Genomic DNA, 16,887 nt, shown 5'->3' with positions numbered 1-16,887 from the left:
GGACGTGTGTATATGTACTTGGGCTCATAGCTAAAACCAAACAAGGCTGTGATATCCTAAAATGTCACAATTGGGATTCTGTGCGGCATAGTCGCAGACAGCTGTGGCCAGTGGTTCCTGATGATGTGGATCAGCTCTGTAATGAACTCTCATCGATTCCAAGCACCTTAAGTTTGAACTCAGAGTCAACCAGCTCTAGACATAATAGTGAAAGTGAATCTGCACCATCAAGTGAGTACTGGGACACATTCCCATAAAGGTAGCCAATATTAACACTGTAATTTCAAACTTTAAATAGATTTGCTACATTCTTGATTTTACTTTTTAAAACCACATTTGTTTGGTATTGATAGCCTCCTGCCTATTGCCTGTCTTTCCACAATGCCCAGTATAGCCATCTGCCTATGTTGTTTTTTCTACTGGTATTCTAAATAGATTTTGGAAAATCCCACATACAGAAATGCATGTATCTACCACAAGATACAGCTGCTTTTTTTTGTTTTTGTTTTGTTTTCAGAAAAGAAGCAGGGCTGGCAAATAGTTTGTCTCTTTTGTTTACTTATTTTTTTAGTCATTTTTCAAGTGTGGAGATTGTTGAACCAGACTGAATTTTTAAAAACTTACCGTCTTCATTTTTTTTTAGAGTAAAAGCTAAATTATAAAATAGCAGGATTGGGGCCTGGCATGATAGCATATCAGCTAAAGTCCTCCCCTTAACACGTGTCGCCGGGGTCCCATATGGGTGTTGGTTCTAATCCTGGCAGCCCCACTTCCCACCCAGCTCCCTGCTTGTGTCCTGGGAAAACAGGGGAGAATGGCCCAAAGCCTTGGGACCCTGCACCCGATAGACCTGGAAGAACTTCCTGGCTCCTGGCTCCGGATAGGCTCAGCTCCAGCTGTTGCAGCCCACTTGGGGAGTGAACCATCAGACGGAAGATTTTCCTCTCTGTCTGTCCTCTATATATCTGCCTTTCCAATAAAAATAAATAAATCTTTAAAAAAAAATAGCAGGATTACTGAAATACAGACTATCATAAATATGTATGGAACAACTTGTGATTTTAAGTTCTGTGTAAGTGCTATTAGGTACATGTATTTTAAGACAATTCTTTTCAAGAAGATAATGTGGCATTCATGAAGCTGTATGTCACCAAATCTAAGATGTCATGACTTACAAGATACACTGATATTTTATGTAACACCAGAGAAGAAGGAATAGTTGCCCGTTAAACTAGATCATAATACTGATTGCAAAGTATGTTCTACATTTTAGAAAACTCAAACTTGATAAGTGTACATCTTAGAACTGAAATTTTGTAGAAATATAATGAACTATGCAAGTTCGTTGAGGATGTATGTTCTCTTAAAAGATGTATGAAGTAATTTATACTTATTCACCAGAAAAGTTAAGAAATCAAAACAGTAAAGTCCCATAGCTGTCATTAGGCACCTGGGTTCATTGTTCTGTTAGAGCTAGGCACTAAATGTAGATGAATTTTGTAGTATCAGGCAAAATGGAAAACAAATAATACACTTTTGTTTAAGTGGCACAGAGAGCGCCTATCGGCTGGCCCCCTCCCCGATGCCCACAGTGGTGTGCCCTGGGGGACGCTGAAGCTAGCAGCCAGGAGCTGAGTCCAGGTGTCCCAGGATGGCAGGATGTGACTGTCTGAACCATCCTTGCTCTCTCTCAGCGTCTGTTGGCAGCTTGCTGGAGTCGGGAGAGGTCATGTGGAATGCAGGTGTTCTGCAGTGGTGCAGGGGGTTGTAACTATCAGAACTAGTAGGTTAAACTCCCACCCCAGACATTATCTTAAACAGGAATTTAAAGGGTCATGACTTACTTGTTTGAAATATAGTCGTCCACCAGAATCCATTGGTGGCCTGCTTCTGTGAGCTCCGTGGACACCAGAATCCAGTGATACTCAAACATCCTTTCATAAAATGGTATAGTGTTTGTATGTAACTTATGAATATCCTCCTATGTGTATGTACTTAAATCATCTCTGATATAAATAGATCTAAATAGATATAAATAGATCTAGGATTCTATTTAAGGAGTAATGATAAGAGGTGAGAAAAAGTCTGTTCAGTAGAGATGCAGTTTTTTTAAATTTAAGTCTGTGGTTGGTCAAATCTGCTTTTTCTCTTTAATGCCACCCTAAATATTCACAGAATTAAAGTCCCCAAAAATTGTGTCACAGTGAGTCCTGTAATTTTTCTTGAAAATAATAGGAGCTCTTCATAATGATGTGATATTACATTTCCTTTAAATCCAAATTGTGTGTTTTAAGAAACCCTTTTCATCTGGCACAGTGGCTAATCCTTTGTCTTTAAATTTGTTTCTACGGATAATTATTTCTTAAGAATTTTCCTAAAACGTGATTTCGCAAGTCGTTGCCGTGACTTTGCACTCAGGCCGTGTGCTTCTCTCGCCTGCCCTTGCTCGCAGGTATGTCTGTCCTGGAGGATGAGCGGTTTGGCAGCAGCTCTACTAGCACGTTCTTCCTTGACATCAATGAGGATGCAGAGCCGTCATTTTATGACCGACCTGGACCCATAAAGGATAAAAACTCGTTCCCTTTCTTTGCTTCTAGTAAGCTTGTCAAGAATCGTATCTTAAATTCACTTACCTTGCCTAATAAGAAACATCGCAGTAGCAGTGATCCGAAAGGAGGGAAACTGTCGTCTGAGAACAAGACAAGCAACAGACGCATCAGGACATTCACGGAGCCCAGTGTGGACTTTAATCACAGTGATGATTTCACACCCGTGTCCACAGTGCAGAAAACATTACAATTAGAGACTTCATTTGTTGGGAATAAGCACGCGGAAGACACCGGTAGTACACCAAGTATCGGAGAAAACGACTTGAAGTTTACCAAGAGTTTTGGCACAGAAAACCACAGAGAAAACACAAGCCGAGAAAGGTTAGTTGTAGAAAGTTCAACGAGCTCACACATGAAGATACGAAGCCAAAGTTTTAACACAGACACTACAACGAGTGGCATTAGTTCCATGAGCTCTAGTCCTTCTCGAGAGACTGTAGGTGCAGATGCCACCACTGTGGACACAGACTGCGGGAGTATGAGTACTGTGGTAAGTACCAAAACTGTTAAGACGAGCCACTATCTGACGCCACAGACTAACCATCTGTCTCTCTCCAAGTCCAACTCGGTGTCCCTGGTGCCTCCAGGTTCTTGTCATACGCTTCCCAGAAGAGCACAGTCCCTTAAAGCACCCTCAATTGCTACAATTAAAAGTCTAGCAGATTGTAACTTTAGCTACACAAGTTCTAGAGACGCCTTTGGCTATGCTACACTGAAAAGGTTACAGCAGCAGAGGATGCACCCGTCATTATCTCATTCGGAAGCTCTGGCATCTCCAGCGAAAGACGTGCTGTTCACCGACACCATCACCATGAAGGCCAACAGTTTTGAGTCCAGATTAACACCAAGCAGGTGAGCAAGGAGATATTTGGAAATGGACAATAATGTTTGCATTTTAGCAAGTTGAAGCATAAAGCATTAGCCTGGCTTTAGGCTGAATAAGGCTCAGAACTGACCTATTACAGTTGTTCACTCTGGTAGGCTATAAGCTCCTTGTTACCCGATATGATTTGAAATGGATTCTTGCAGCTGCGAGGGGGGAACAAAACTCCTTTAGGTCCTGAAAGTAAACCATGTCTGCTTTAGAAAGACACACCAGTCACAAGCTGTTTTTTTATTTATTTCTCGCTTCTGCAAGGATCGATTTTAAAAAGAAGCATGTCGGGGGAATCAGGAGCTTAAGACCTACAATAACAAACAACCTTTTCAGGTAGGTCGATTCAAGGCGCCAGAAACTGGCCTCTTCTGCTGCTGCTTCTTGTTTTTTTTTCTTTTAGGATGACAGAAAATGTCAATTAATTTTCCGTTTCTCAGAAGTACCTGTGTTTTATTACATAGGAACCGAATAATCACTGAATGTGCTTGGTTCTCAAGGTTTAGCAGGAATTTCCGTACTGCATTTAGGTTATCAGCCTGGTAAAAGATATCAGTGCATATGTTACCTTTCAAAGATCCTAGTCTTGTTGCAGAAATCTTTAACTTTTTCCTGTTATACGGGCAAATGTTTCTAAACAGCCTTGCTTAGTTTTGCATTACTTATTAATTTAAAAGGCTTATTTATATGTGAAGTATATAGAAGGCACTCTGGCATGTACGAAGCATTTAGTGACTCAAACCTTTAGGATACCATCACCATGGTTAAAGTAATCCATCTGGCTTCTGCATTGAGTGCTAATGACATTAAACAATCTTCCCACAGTGACAGTGAGTAGAGGGCTTTGTGTTGGCCAGTAATGGGTTAAGTTTCGGTTATAGAATTTAGTGAGTTCGTTGATAATGTCCTGTCTACTTGGAGCTTGCTGGCGTTGGCACTGTTAGTAACCCAAAGCAAAGCCGGAAACCCCTGACTACAGCTCCTGGCTACAGACCTGTGCTGTAAAGGAATTTTGAAGTGCCTAGGACTCAGTTACCTCATCTAGGCATAGTGCGTGGAGCAGTGGTTTTTAAAAGAGTGCTTTTAAGCAGAACAACTATTTTTTTCACTGTTTAAGGAATTTTTATTAAAGCAAGAATTTTATAATCCAAATTACATTTCCTCACTCAGTTATCAGTTCTGTTCCTTAAAACAGAGCTGACCTTCTGAACTATTCCACAGTAAAGAATTACAAAATTAAAGAAAGGAATGCTTTAAATTTTTGCACTTTGCTGAAAATTCTTTTTTTCCAGGGTCTATAAAACATTACTTTGTTTTTATGTTTTACTATTTTTTTGTGGTTTTTGTTGTTTTTAAATCAATAAGTAATCTAGGACTAGCATTGTGCTTGCTAGACCTGGCATTTGCTTACACAAAATAGAATCAGTGGAAAATCTAGTATGCAGAATATGTAAGAAAAGAAACCACACTGGTTGGGGAGCCGAATCATCCAGTCATTCATTCCCTCTACTCCATTAGTTGTTTAAAGAAAATTAGAGTCTGAGAGAGAGAGAGAGAGAGAGAGCAGGACAATTTGACAACCTCCTTGATGAAAATAGAAAATCTTAGTTAAAAGTTTTTTGATAGACTTTCTCTCTGTAAAATCTGCCTTTCAACTAAAATTAAGTGAATTTTAGGGAAAAAATATGGGGCCAGCATAATGGCCTTGGATTCTCTGCCCTGTGGCACCACCATCCCACATGGGTACTGGTTTGTGTCCCGACTGCTCCACTTCTGCTCTGGCTCTGTGCCTGTGGCCTGGCAGAGCAGCCGAGGATGGCCCCAGTCCTTGGGTCCCTAAAGCCGCATTAGAGACTGAAGAAACTCCTTCCTGGCTCCTGGCTTCAGCTCAGCCCAGCCGAGTGAACAAACACTTAGGCTTTTCTCTCTGTATCTCCTTGTCTTTCTGTAAAGTCTGCCTTTCAAATAAAAATAAGCAAATCTTTTTTTAAAATGAGTTTTTTGGTACAAATTAGTGGAGATTATGAATGACTTTTACCCTCTTAATAGTTAATAAAACATTTGCTTTGTAGTTTTTGAGATTATTTTAAAATTTAATGTCAGGCTATGTTATATTTTACAAGAGTTTGTTTTCCAAAAAATTGTGGGTCTGTTTTTAAAGATTTATTCACTCCTATTGGAAAATCAGATACACAGAGAGAGGGAGGAAAATCTTCCATCTGGTGGTTCACTCAAGTGGCTGCAATGGCCAGAACTGAGCCGGTGCAAACCCAGGAGCCAGGAGATGCCTCCTGGTCTCCCATGCGGGTGCAGGGTCCCAAGGCTTTGGGCTGTCCTTGACTGTATTCCCAGGTCACAAGCAGGGAGCTGGATGGGAAGCAGGTCGCTGGGACATGAACCAGCGCACGTATGCGATCCTGACGCATGCAAGGGGAAGGCTTTAGCCACTAGGCTACCATACTGGGCTCAGAATGTGGGACTTTGTATAGTGCCTTGTAAATATAATGCAGATGTCAAGTAAATGTTTAGTTTACTTTGTGCATCAGTAAGAATCTACCTGAAAAAGCTGTGTTTTACATAAATATCAATATATGCTGTATGTTATCGCCTCACTAGTAAGGTGTACTTTGTGGAAATATTTGTGGTTCTTGTAAGATTTATCAACGGTACCATTTTATTATATTGTGCCTTTCTTTGACATTTAAATCTCACACTGATAGCAAAAGCATTAAGGTAGCTATCATACAAGGAATTATAAGTCATTGATCTTATTTTTTATATGCATAGCTAAATAGTTAATAGCAAGACCCTTATTTAAATGATAAATCTAGCAGCTTCATGATGGCAGAAATAATCTTTGGGTCATACCTCTGACTTCTGAGGTTGCTTTCTGTTTTTACTTCTGCCGTTGAGAGTTATTCTGAGCGGCCTCTTTCACCTTTGCTTCTTGTTGGTAGCAATCATCATTACTGTGTTCTTTGACTATTAACAACCGATGAAGTATTAATGTATTTCCAGTAAACAAGATGCTGCTGATTAGTACTTGACTAGCTCACTTGTGTTTTATTGAAAGAGGAAATACACATTGTTTCTTGAAATGTTTAATATTATAAACCAGGAGACTAATGCAAGTGTGTTTTTCCATGTTGTTGTAGGTTCATGAAAGCTTTAAGTTATGCATCATTGGATAAGGAAGATTTATTAAGTCCTATTAATCAAAACACATTGCAGCGGTCCTCCTCGGTGAGGTCCATGGTGTCCAGCGCTACATACGGTGGTTCAGATGACTACATTGGCCTTGCCCTTCCGGTGGACATCAATGATATATTCCAGGTAGTGCCATGCATTGTATTGTTCTGAACTGATGTCCTGCTTTTGAGATTATTATTGAGAGTGTACAATTAATATGGGGTAGATGAATTTTTAAGGCAGTTTTATTTAAAGATATTTTAAGATGAAAATTATTTCACCTTTTCTACTTTGTGTTTTCCTGTTGACTATCTCTAGTGATGGTATCGTCCTCTTGCGCCGTGCTTGATAGATACCGTGTTTATGAAGGTGTGCTCTGTGGATATTTAGTGAATTCCTAACTCTGCCCACTCGTCATGTTGAACTTATTCTGAACTTTTTTTGTGGGGGAGTGTTGTTTTGTTTTTTGTTTTTCCTTTTATTTTTGATCTTATTTATCACAGGGAGGAGCAGACACAGGAGATGTCATTTTATGAGTTGATTCTGACCCAAAAAAGGATAAGATAATGGGGATCTGAGATCCTTGCAGCTCCAGATAGTGTGTAGAAGTGAAAATTACATACCTGCTCAAGTGTCTAAAAGCATTTTAAGTAAGCGCTGAGGTCGTCTTGTTAATATCCATTTAATTCAGTGTACACAATAAAAACTTCTAGGAATTTTTTTAGATGTAACCTTCAAAGTGTAGGTTCATATGTTGTAACAATTCTTGTTGAATTATATTTCATTGATTTTCCAGTATTCATAGAATTCTCTTTATAGTAGGCTTTGACTATGACTTGTATCTATTTTAGGTAAAGGATATTCCCTATTTTCAGACCAAAAACCTACCTCCACAAGATGAACGAGGCTCAAGAATGTTCTCCCATGACGCTGGAGGTAACGTGCTCTCGGTCCTTGCCGGACTCCTCTTGCCATTGAGAAGAAATTGTTCTTCATAGTAGGAGGACATTAAAAACTTAAGGTGTACCCACTCTTGGGTCAACTTAAAAATTACAGCAGTGTAATTATTTGGATCAATTTAAAATTAAGCCACAATTGTTTTGTGGGTAGAATTTCTTAAAGTGTGTTTTGAGCTAAGCATGCAGCCTCTCAAGAAAAGAAAGCCAAGTTGTTTCAGCATTAAAAAGCAGCTCATAATAAATGTAGACCAGCAGTCCCCAGAGGCCCGAGGAGCAGCTGTGTGGGGCGAGGAGAGGGGTGAGGTACGGCCTGCACTGTTGCGCTCTGCACTGAACTGTGCGCATAAGCCACTCCACGGCTTCAGAATCCTGCTAAATGGCAGATAAGCACAGGAAAGGATGTTCAGTATAATCATTGTTAGGATCATGTATTCTGCCTTTTTTAAAAAAGATTGATTTATTTACTTGAAAGAGGCCAAGAAAAGGAGATCTTCTATCCACTAGTTCACTCCGTGAATAGCTGCAATGGCCAGTTCTGGACCAAGGTAAAGCTGGGAGCGCCTTCTGGGTCTCCTACATGGCAACCAGAGTCCCAAATATTTGATCAGACTTCTGTTGCTTTTCCCAGGCCATGAGTAGGGAACTGGATCAGAATGGAGTGGATGGGACATGAGCTGGCACACACACGAGTAGCTAGCCTCACAGGCTGTGGGTTTAACACTGCACCCCATGCCAGCACCTTGATTTTTAAATTTTTTTTTAACCAGCACATCCTTAGCTTGGTATTAGTACTTTTCTATGAGAAAATATTAAGGATAATTGAAATACTTAATTATATAGTTTTAGTTTTCCTTTAAAAAAATTGTTTTGATAGGCAGAGAGAGGAAGAGATAGAAACCGTCCATCTGCAACTTTATTCCAGATGGCCACAACAGCTGTGGTTGTTCCAAGCTGAGGCCAGGAGCTCAGAACTGTATCCCAGAGTCAGTGTGGCTGCTTCGGCCCATTCTCTGTGAGCTTCAAGCCCAGAAGGGAGCTCAGTTGGAAGTAACATAGCCAAAATTAGAGCCAGCATTCCAACATGGATTACTCTTGTCAGAAGTAGTGGATTAATCCACTGTGCCACAATGCTGGCTCCCGGTTTGTGCTGTTAGACTCCATGCTAAAGTAATATTAGTGTATCTGTGAACTTCAGTTTTGACATAACCTAAAAGCAAATTATTCCTTTTTCTTTTCTATTAGATTTGAATGATAGAATTTTGGTTTTCTTCTGTGCTTTCCCCTTTAAAGTTTTTTGAGGCACCTTGAGAAAACTATCGCTGACATTATTTTTACTGGATTGTGTTTTGTGTTTTCTTACATGCAGGTCTTGCATCTGGAACTGGAGGTCTTGTGAAAAACTCTTTTCACTTGCTACGACAGCAGATGAGTCTTACGGAAATAATGAATTCAATCCATTCAGATGCTTCTATGATTTTAGAAAGTACGGAGGACACCGGCCTGCAAGAGCATACGGATGACAACTGCCTCTACTGCGTCTGTATTGAAATTCTCGGCTTTCAGCCCAGTCATCAACTAAGTGCAGTTTGCAGTCATTCAGGTGAGTAATTGCATCCTTTGAGATGAGTCCGCCTGACTTGAAGCCGTCCTGTCCCAAGTCATCCGCCAGCAGTGGCGGCTGGTGCCTGGATTCACTTGGCACCTTCCTCTTGGACCGTTAGTATTTGTTTGTGGTTTTGCCTTTTCCATTTCATCCTTTACAGTATTGCCCATGATTCAGCCGTTAACAGCGCTTTACTGGTTGTTGGTGCCCAGCCTGCAGTACTTCGTTACATCTGTCATTAGTGACTGATCAGTTCCCCAATCCAGTTGTGGTCTACAGCAGGAAAGTGATGCAGCGCAGCAGCAGACTCGGTGCAGAGACATGGCCGGCAGGATGCCCTCTGAGCCCCTGCCCTGCAGTTTGTGTTTTCTGTTTTATTTTAAAATGTATTTATTTGAAAGAAGAAAGAGGGAGAGAAAGGGATCTTCCATCCCCTGCCTTGTTCTCCAAATAGCTGCAGTGGCTGGGGGTGGCTCGGAGCAGAGCCAGGAGCTTCCTTGGTATCTCCCGCGTGGGTGGCAGGAGCCCCAGGACTTGCTGTCTTCCAGCTGGATTGAAAGAAAGCGGCCAAAAGCCACACCTGTAAGGGGTGCCAGTGTTATGGACAGCAGCGTAATGTGCTGTGCCACGTGGCTCCAGCCCAGTGTTTTATTCCCTCACAGCGCTGGCCTGAGGAGTGTCAGAATGGGTGTAACTGTTAGCTTTTGGAGCTGTTAACAGCTTACCTGTGCTGCCTTACGATGGGAGAGTGGAGGGCAAGGAAGCTTATTGAACCTTCACAGACGGTCATGAACTCAGCAGGACAATTGTTATACACTCGCATAAGCCATGTGTCTATACAAGGAAAGCAGTTGTGAGGAGGATAAGAAAACATTGGAAGGATTGATCCTGCACTAAGCTTTAGTCCAAAGCCAGAAAGAAATGTATTGATCAGTTGGTTAATCCATTATGCAGACTCCAAAGTGTATTTGTAACAAGTGCCATTAAATTTTTGAATAAAATACACTGAGCTGGGTCAGGACAGGTAGACAAGTTGAAGAGGTTTCAGAAAGTTTCTAATGAGTTGTGCTGTAGAGAATGAATAAAAACTAAGACTGGAAGAAATGGCTGAGCATAGGCTTGCTGATGAGAGAGACTGAAAGAGTACCTGTGACAGGAGTCGCCGCTGAGGCCAGGAGGACAGGCGGAGGCTGACCCCGAGTATGGCCAGGGCGCCAGCAGTATCAGCTGGGGAGTTTGTTCAGAATGTGGAGACGGGGGCATTTGCAGTGGTCAGAAGTTAGAGGGTGCCCACATCTCTCGTCAGTGCCTAAGTTAAGCTCCAGCTCCTCTGTGTCTGACCCGGCTTCTGCTAACTTGTGCCTTTTGAGGCGTCAGGGGAAGGCCTCCTAGGTGCCTGCCACCCATTTGGAGACCGTGGTTCAGTTCTGGGCTCCTGGCTGCTCTCAGCACTGGGAGAGCCAATCAGTGGGTAGAGCTCTCCCCCGCAGTATCAGTAAGGTGAAAATAAAGAAGCAGACGCGTTTTTAAATTGCAGAACAGGACATGAGCAAGACTCCTGGTTATTCATGTAGTGTAGCTGTAGTGTTTTGTGTTTTCTAAAAAAGACATCCTTAGTATCTGTGACAACTAAAAAGTAGTTTCTGTTTAAAGATATATTTATTTGAAAGAAGTACAGTCAGGGGGAGAGACACAGAAAGATCTTCGATCCACTGGTTCACTCCCCAGATGGCTGCAGTAGCCCGAGCGGAGCCAGGCTGAATCCAGGAGCTTCAGCTGGGTCTCCCATGTGTGTCCTTCTGTCCAGGCGCCGACGCAGGGAGCTGGATTGGAAGTAGAGCAACCAGAAAGCAAACTGCAGCACGTATGGTTTGCTCGCATTTTAGGTGCTGCTTACTTAAACCCACAGCTAATTCCTGTTTCTGTAAAATTTTATAATATGTTGCTGGTGATAGTTGAAGTTAAAGCTCAAGAAAACAAAACGAAAGTATCTAATGATGCATTTTGTTATGTGTCCTGATAACTTTTACAACTGTTCATGTGTCGTTTTGTTCCAGTGTGAGAGGCAAAATGCTGTCCTTGGAAAGCTTGGTCCGCTTTCCTCTGGGATGTGCATCAGTGGGAAGCGGGGATTAGGAGCAAAGCCAGGATGCCCTGACACTCTGAAATAGGGTTCATACCCCAAGCTCTTACCCACCGAGCCTACCCCTATCCTGCCAGTTTATGAAGATGCTTTTTATATATCCAGATGAGAAACATGACTGCTGAGCATTGCTTACTTACAGGAATGATTTTTTTTTTTAAGATTTATTTTATTGAAAAGGCAGATATACAGAGAGGAGGAGAGACAGAGGAAGATCTTCCATCTGATGTTTCACTCCCTAAATGACCACAACGGCTAGTGCTGCGCTGATCCGGAGCCAGGAGCCTCCTCTGGGTCTCTCACATGGGTGCAGGGTCCCAAGGCTTTGGGCCATCCTTGACTGCTTTCCCAGGCCACAGGCAGGGAGCTGGATAGGAAGTGGGGCCACTGGGATTAGAACCGGCGCCTCTATGGGATCCCGGCGCGTTCAAGGTGAGGACTTCAGGTGCTAGGCTACCGCACCGGGCCCAGAAATGATTTTTTTACATGAAAACAAATATTTGAGGCCCAGCACAATGGCTCAGTGACTAAATCCTCACCTTGCAAGTGCCAGGATCCCATATGGGCACAGGTTCATTTCCTGGCTGCTGCACTTCCCATCCAGCTCCCTGCTTGTGGCCTAGGAAGCAGTAGAAGACGGCCCAAGGCCTTGGGACTCTGCACCCACATGGGAAATTTGGAAGAAGCTCCTGGCTGTGGATCAGCTCAGCTCTGGCCATTGCGGCTACATGGGGAGTGAGCCAGTGGATGGGAATTATTTTTCTCTGTCTCTCCTCTCTGTAAATCTGGCTTTCCAATCAAAAATAAATAAATAAATTGGATAAATCTTGTTTTTAAAGATTTATTTGTATTACAAAGTCAGATATACAGAGAGGAGGAGAGACAGAGACGAAGATCTTCCGCCCAATGATTCACCCCAAGTTCACTCCGCAACGGCCAGTGCTGCGCTGATCCGAAGCCGGGAACCAGGAACTTCTTCCAGGTCTCCCACGCGGGTGCAGGGTCCCAAAGCTTTGGGCCGTCCTCGACTGCTTTCCCAGGCCACAAGCAGGGAGCTGGATGGGAAGTGGAGCTGCCGGGATTAGAACCGGCGCCCATATAGGATCCCGGCGCGTTCAAGGCGAGGACTTTAGCCACTAGGCCACACCGCTGGGCCCTGGATACATCTTTATAGAAATAAGTTGTGATTTCAACAAGTAAAAAAAATTTAAGTTGTCACTGGCCAGGGGAGTTCCTAAAATAAAAGTTTGTAACATGTTTAAGAAATGACTCTACTGAAAAAGTCAGTGTAAACCTCTCACCTGTGTAGAAGTATTATCCCATGATCCTCGTGATGGTTCATTCGTTTGTGGCTGGTTTCTCAGCATTCCTGAATAGAGTCATGTGGACTAATCATTTTAGAGTACAATGTCGTGTCTTATCCATGATTTCATTGTTATATGAAATTAACTGCAGTTGGCAAATATTAAATGGACAATTTTAGGACTAGGCAAGCGGTAAGTTTTAAAATGTGCGCTCTTCTGAGTAGTTAGGTGAAATGTCACTGTATCCTGCAGGAACCTGAATCATCCCTTCCCATAGCTGTATTTGCTACCTACGTCTTAGTCAGCTGTCTCAGCAGTGACTGTCATGGTTCTGCAGTGTTTATTTAACCTCATAACACCACTAAAAAGCAAAAGAGTAATGATAGTGCTAATTTTATTATAGCAGGTGATGACAGTTGCATTTTTATTGCTATAAAACTTACCTGTGGCTACTTTATAAATTAAACTTTATTCCGGGTATATATGTTTAAGAAATCCCATGTGTGTGTATTATATAATGCTAGCTGCAGGTTCAGGCATAGATGAGGCTGCTGTACATCTTTTATTTTCAAATACCTTTTCCAGTAGTTTTATTTTAAAGATCAATTTATACTATATCAAAATGTAATTTAAGTAGCATTTCTAAGTGCTTGGAAGAAATGTAATTTTCTTAAACACACCAGAGTTTAAAACAATACTGTGTTTTTTATTCATCTACTTTTCCAATTAAGTGGGCTTCTGTTTAGCGTTATGTAAATAGGAATCTTAGGAAGTGCTTGGAGGTGAGATGAGGAAGTGATGTTTTAAAAAATGTTTTCAATTGATGATAGCTCCTGTTATATTCTAGTTTTATGTATTTCTTTCTCTTAACTTTTTTCAAGAAACAATTACTTATTTTATTTAAAAGCCAGAGATACATAGAGGGAGAGGCAGAGGCAAAGAGAAAAACTTCCATCTGCGGTTCACTCCCCAAACAGCCAGGGCTGGGCCAGGCCAAAGCCAGGAGCCTGGGGCCTCTTCCAGCCCTCCCACACGAGTACAGGAGCCAGGTACACTGGTAGGGAGCCAAGGTGTAAGGTGACTGGCACCCATGTGAGATGTCTGCAATGCAGGTAGTGGCTTAACTTGCTATACCACAGCAAAAACCAAGATAGGGTGAGTTGTGCTAACATTTGTCTGAATTTCTGAACTTCAAAAAATACGTGGTTTTTTTTTTTCTCTCTATCCCACCATGAACTATTTTGACCTCCTTAAAGCACTGAGATGATTTGATTTTTATAGATTGCCCAGTGTTATTTCCTAGAAAGATAAGCCAAGACTTGTTGATTTCATTCATTCGAAACGTAGTGTATGTGCCAGGACGAAGCAGTAAGCGGCATTAAGCACACTGGACACTGGCGTCAGTACTCCAGAGCAGCACAGCGAGTGTCTAGGAGAGTTGGCCCTGAGGGACAGCCGGAGCGTCAGGTCGCGGTGTGGGTTCTGCTCTCAGTAACTATTAGCTGGAGGAAGAAGCGAGTCCTAGAGCAATGTGTAGTCTGATCCTGGAGACTTAAAGTGGAAGAGTGTCTAAAATGACTTCTGGTGGTGTTGACATACGGAGAGAGGGACACGGCTGGGAGGGGTAGGGCTGCTGAAAGCAACCCCGAGTGCCCTCGCTTGCATTGCTATGTACATCTGTACTGGATATTTAGAACCACCGCCTATTCCTGTATCTTTGTTGCTTGGGAAAATAAAGTCTCATTTATAAATATCTTCTGAATTAAACAAATTTCCCAACTTTAGCATTGTTTTTCTGTGTGTTCTAAACGTACTTTGAAAATCTTCATCAGGAGTAATTGTTGAAAACCCAGCAGGAATTATTCTGTTTTAGAGTAGACAGGGCCACAAAAGGAATTTTGATGCTGTAATGGAAGCACTTATTTCTTTCCTTAGACCTTCAAGATATCCCGTATTCTGACTGGTGTGAGCAGCCTATCCACAACCCCTTAGAAGCGGCTCCTTCTAAGTTCTCAGGCATCTCTGGCTGCAGTGATGGCGTGTCGCAGGAGGGCTCAGCAGGCAGCACCAGAAGCACAGACCTGCTCCTGGGTGAGTCCAGATCCCGTTCAAGGAATAGCAATGAGACTACGCTACTTCCTTTGTTTCATATACACTGTGTGTGTTTCAAAAACAAACAGGATCTCCCATTTCCTGATTCACTCCCCAAATGACTGCAACAGCTGGGTTGGGCTGAAGCAAAGAGCCTGGAGCCTCTTCCATGTCTCCCACATGGTTTAAGGGACCCAAGGACTGGGCCGTCCTCTGCAGCTTCCCCTGGTCTTTAGCTGGAAGTTGGATAGGAAAATGGAGCAACCAGGACTTCAACAAGGGCCCAGTTTTGGGATGCCACTGCTGTAGGCAGAGTATTAACTTGCTATGCCATGGTAGTGGCTCCCATACTATATTTTAAAATTGCATCAGACCTATGACAAATCAGTTTCAGTTGAACAGTTTAGCACCTGTATCGACCATTAATACATATTAACTGCTTGCTGTTATTAAAAAGTTTTGTTTCCTAAAATAATTAACAGGATCATGTGCAGTAGGTGTGTTTTGGATCTTTAGGTGAAGTTTTAAAATGTATATATACATATGTAAATATTGTGATATAGATAAAATATTTAATGTCACGTTGTAATGTTCTTTTTAGGTGTTAAAACAATCCCAGATGATACACCAATGTGCCGTATACTCCTTCGCAAGGAAGTTTTAAGATTAGTTGTTAATTTGAGTAGCTCAGTTTCAACTAAATGCCATGAGACTGGACTTCTAACGTGAGTAAACAAAGTATCTGAATATTACTTGCTTGTTTTGATTTTTTTTTAGGCTGAAAAATACTTAAAACATCTCAGTAGCTTCTGTTAATAGTTCTGTATTGCTTTGCGTATCTGTATGAAGCTAGATTTTCTTTATATCTGAACTTGAACTGAACTGATTTGTGGCATCAGACTGAATGCGAAAGCAGACATGTAAAATATATTATCTGGTAACACACAGTGGCTTCTTAAAAAGTGAGCTAATATTTGGAAAATTTCTTGATTTTTAATAAAGTAATGATTGAAGGTCTAATACACACACACACACACACACACGCACACGCGCTTCTGGAAATCCTTGATAGTTTGAGGATAGTGGGCTTACATGAAACCAATGGCACTTTCTTGAATATCCACCCCATGTTCTCTTACAAGTTCCAGGTTATTCATTGTTTCTCTAAACCTCTCTGGAATTATAATGCTGAATATGCAGCATCTTTATTTGTACCATTTACAATAGTTCTTCTCAAAGGAGATGCACCTCCCAGCCCCCCTTAGGGCTTCTCAGAAACGCGGCAGGAACTATGACTGCAGCATGGCAGTAGGAGGCAGGCCCTCACGTGTGCAGCTCGCACACGACTCGGTCCACGTCCTTCCTGGCGCCCCTGCCCCGCACACAACTAGGCCCACGCCCTCCCTGGCACCGCTGCCCCACACATGACTCAGCCCACACCCCCCAGCACCCCTGCCCTGCACACACACAGCCCATGCCCTCCCTCCAGCACCCCTGCTCCACCATGACAGGCCCCTGCCTTCCTTCACCCTCTGACCCTCCACTCTCTCTGCTGACTCAGGTGTTTCTTTTCTGCATGTCAGTATTTGAAATGCTGGAAGATAAAAACCAGCCCAACCAATGATATTAATAACTGTTACCTTAAAATACATTTCTATCTTAAAACTTACTTTTAACTATATGTAAGTCATGCTAAGCTGATATATTTTTCTCCTGACAGTGATAAAGAATAATTTTTACTTTATGGAATTATCAAGTCTTGATCACCTTAGAGAACAAGCTTTAGGACCTGTGATTTAAATGTACTGTAAAGGGAAGTTTAGTTTTTTTATTCTTAAGGTATCACCTCAGATATGCTATCTAATCAGTATTTCAGGGGAAAACTGCCTTGACAGTGATGCTTTGGAGGAATAGGCAAATCATGTTCAAAGTTTTTAGTTACACCGTAGTCTTGTCTTCCATTTTAGAATTAAGGAGAAATATCCTCAAACCTTTGATGACATATGCCTTTACTCTGAGGTTTCCCATTTGCTGTCACACTGCACATTTAGACTTCCATGTCGGAGGTTCATACAAGAATTATTTCAAGATGTACAGTTTTTACAGGTAAGCAGA

General features: G+C 42.0%; 1 protein-coding gene across 2 annotated transcripts in view; it reads left to right on the top strand.

The window, feature by feature from the left end:
- The window catches only part of RICTOR (RPTOR independent companion of MTOR complex 2), a 102,110-nt gene that overhangs the window by 80,694 nt on the left and 4,529 nt on the right, over nt 1-16,887 (top strand). Inside the window, exons 30-38 of one of the 2 annotated variants that reach the window (XM_040977480.1) lie at nt 2-231; nt 2,453-3,461; nt 3,748-3,819; nt 6,639-6,816; nt 7,524-7,608; nt 8,998-9,231; nt 14,617-14,772; nt 15,374-15,497; nt 16,740-16,878. In XM_040977480.1, the coding sequence (XP_040833414.1) occupies nt 2-231; nt 2,453-3,461; nt 3,748-3,819; nt 6,639-6,816; nt 7,524-7,608; nt 8,998-9,231; nt 14,617-14,772; nt 15,374-15,497; nt 16,740-16,878 (2,227 nt within the window). The remainder of the gene's footprint in view (nt 1; nt 232-2,452; nt 3,462-3,747; nt 3,820-6,638; nt 6,817-7,523; nt 7,609-8,997; nt 9,232-14,616; nt 14,773-15,373; nt 15,498-16,739; nt 16,879-16,887) is intronic. The other variant, XM_040977481.1, reaches the window with a different exon arrangement.

This window comes from Ochotona curzoniae, unplaced genomic scaffold, assembly GCF_017591425.1.
Source record: "Ochotona curzoniae isolate NIBS_2020 unplaced genomic scaffold, NIBS_Ocur_1.0 contig_2754, whole genome shotgun sequence".
In the NCBI taxonomy this organism is placed as follows: domain Eukaryota; kingdom Metazoa; phylum Chordata; class Mammalia; order Lagomorpha; family Ochotonidae; genus Ochotona; species Ochotona curzoniae.
Note: the sequence above shows the minus strand (reverse complement) of the source record. Positions and strands in the feature narration are given on the sequence as shown.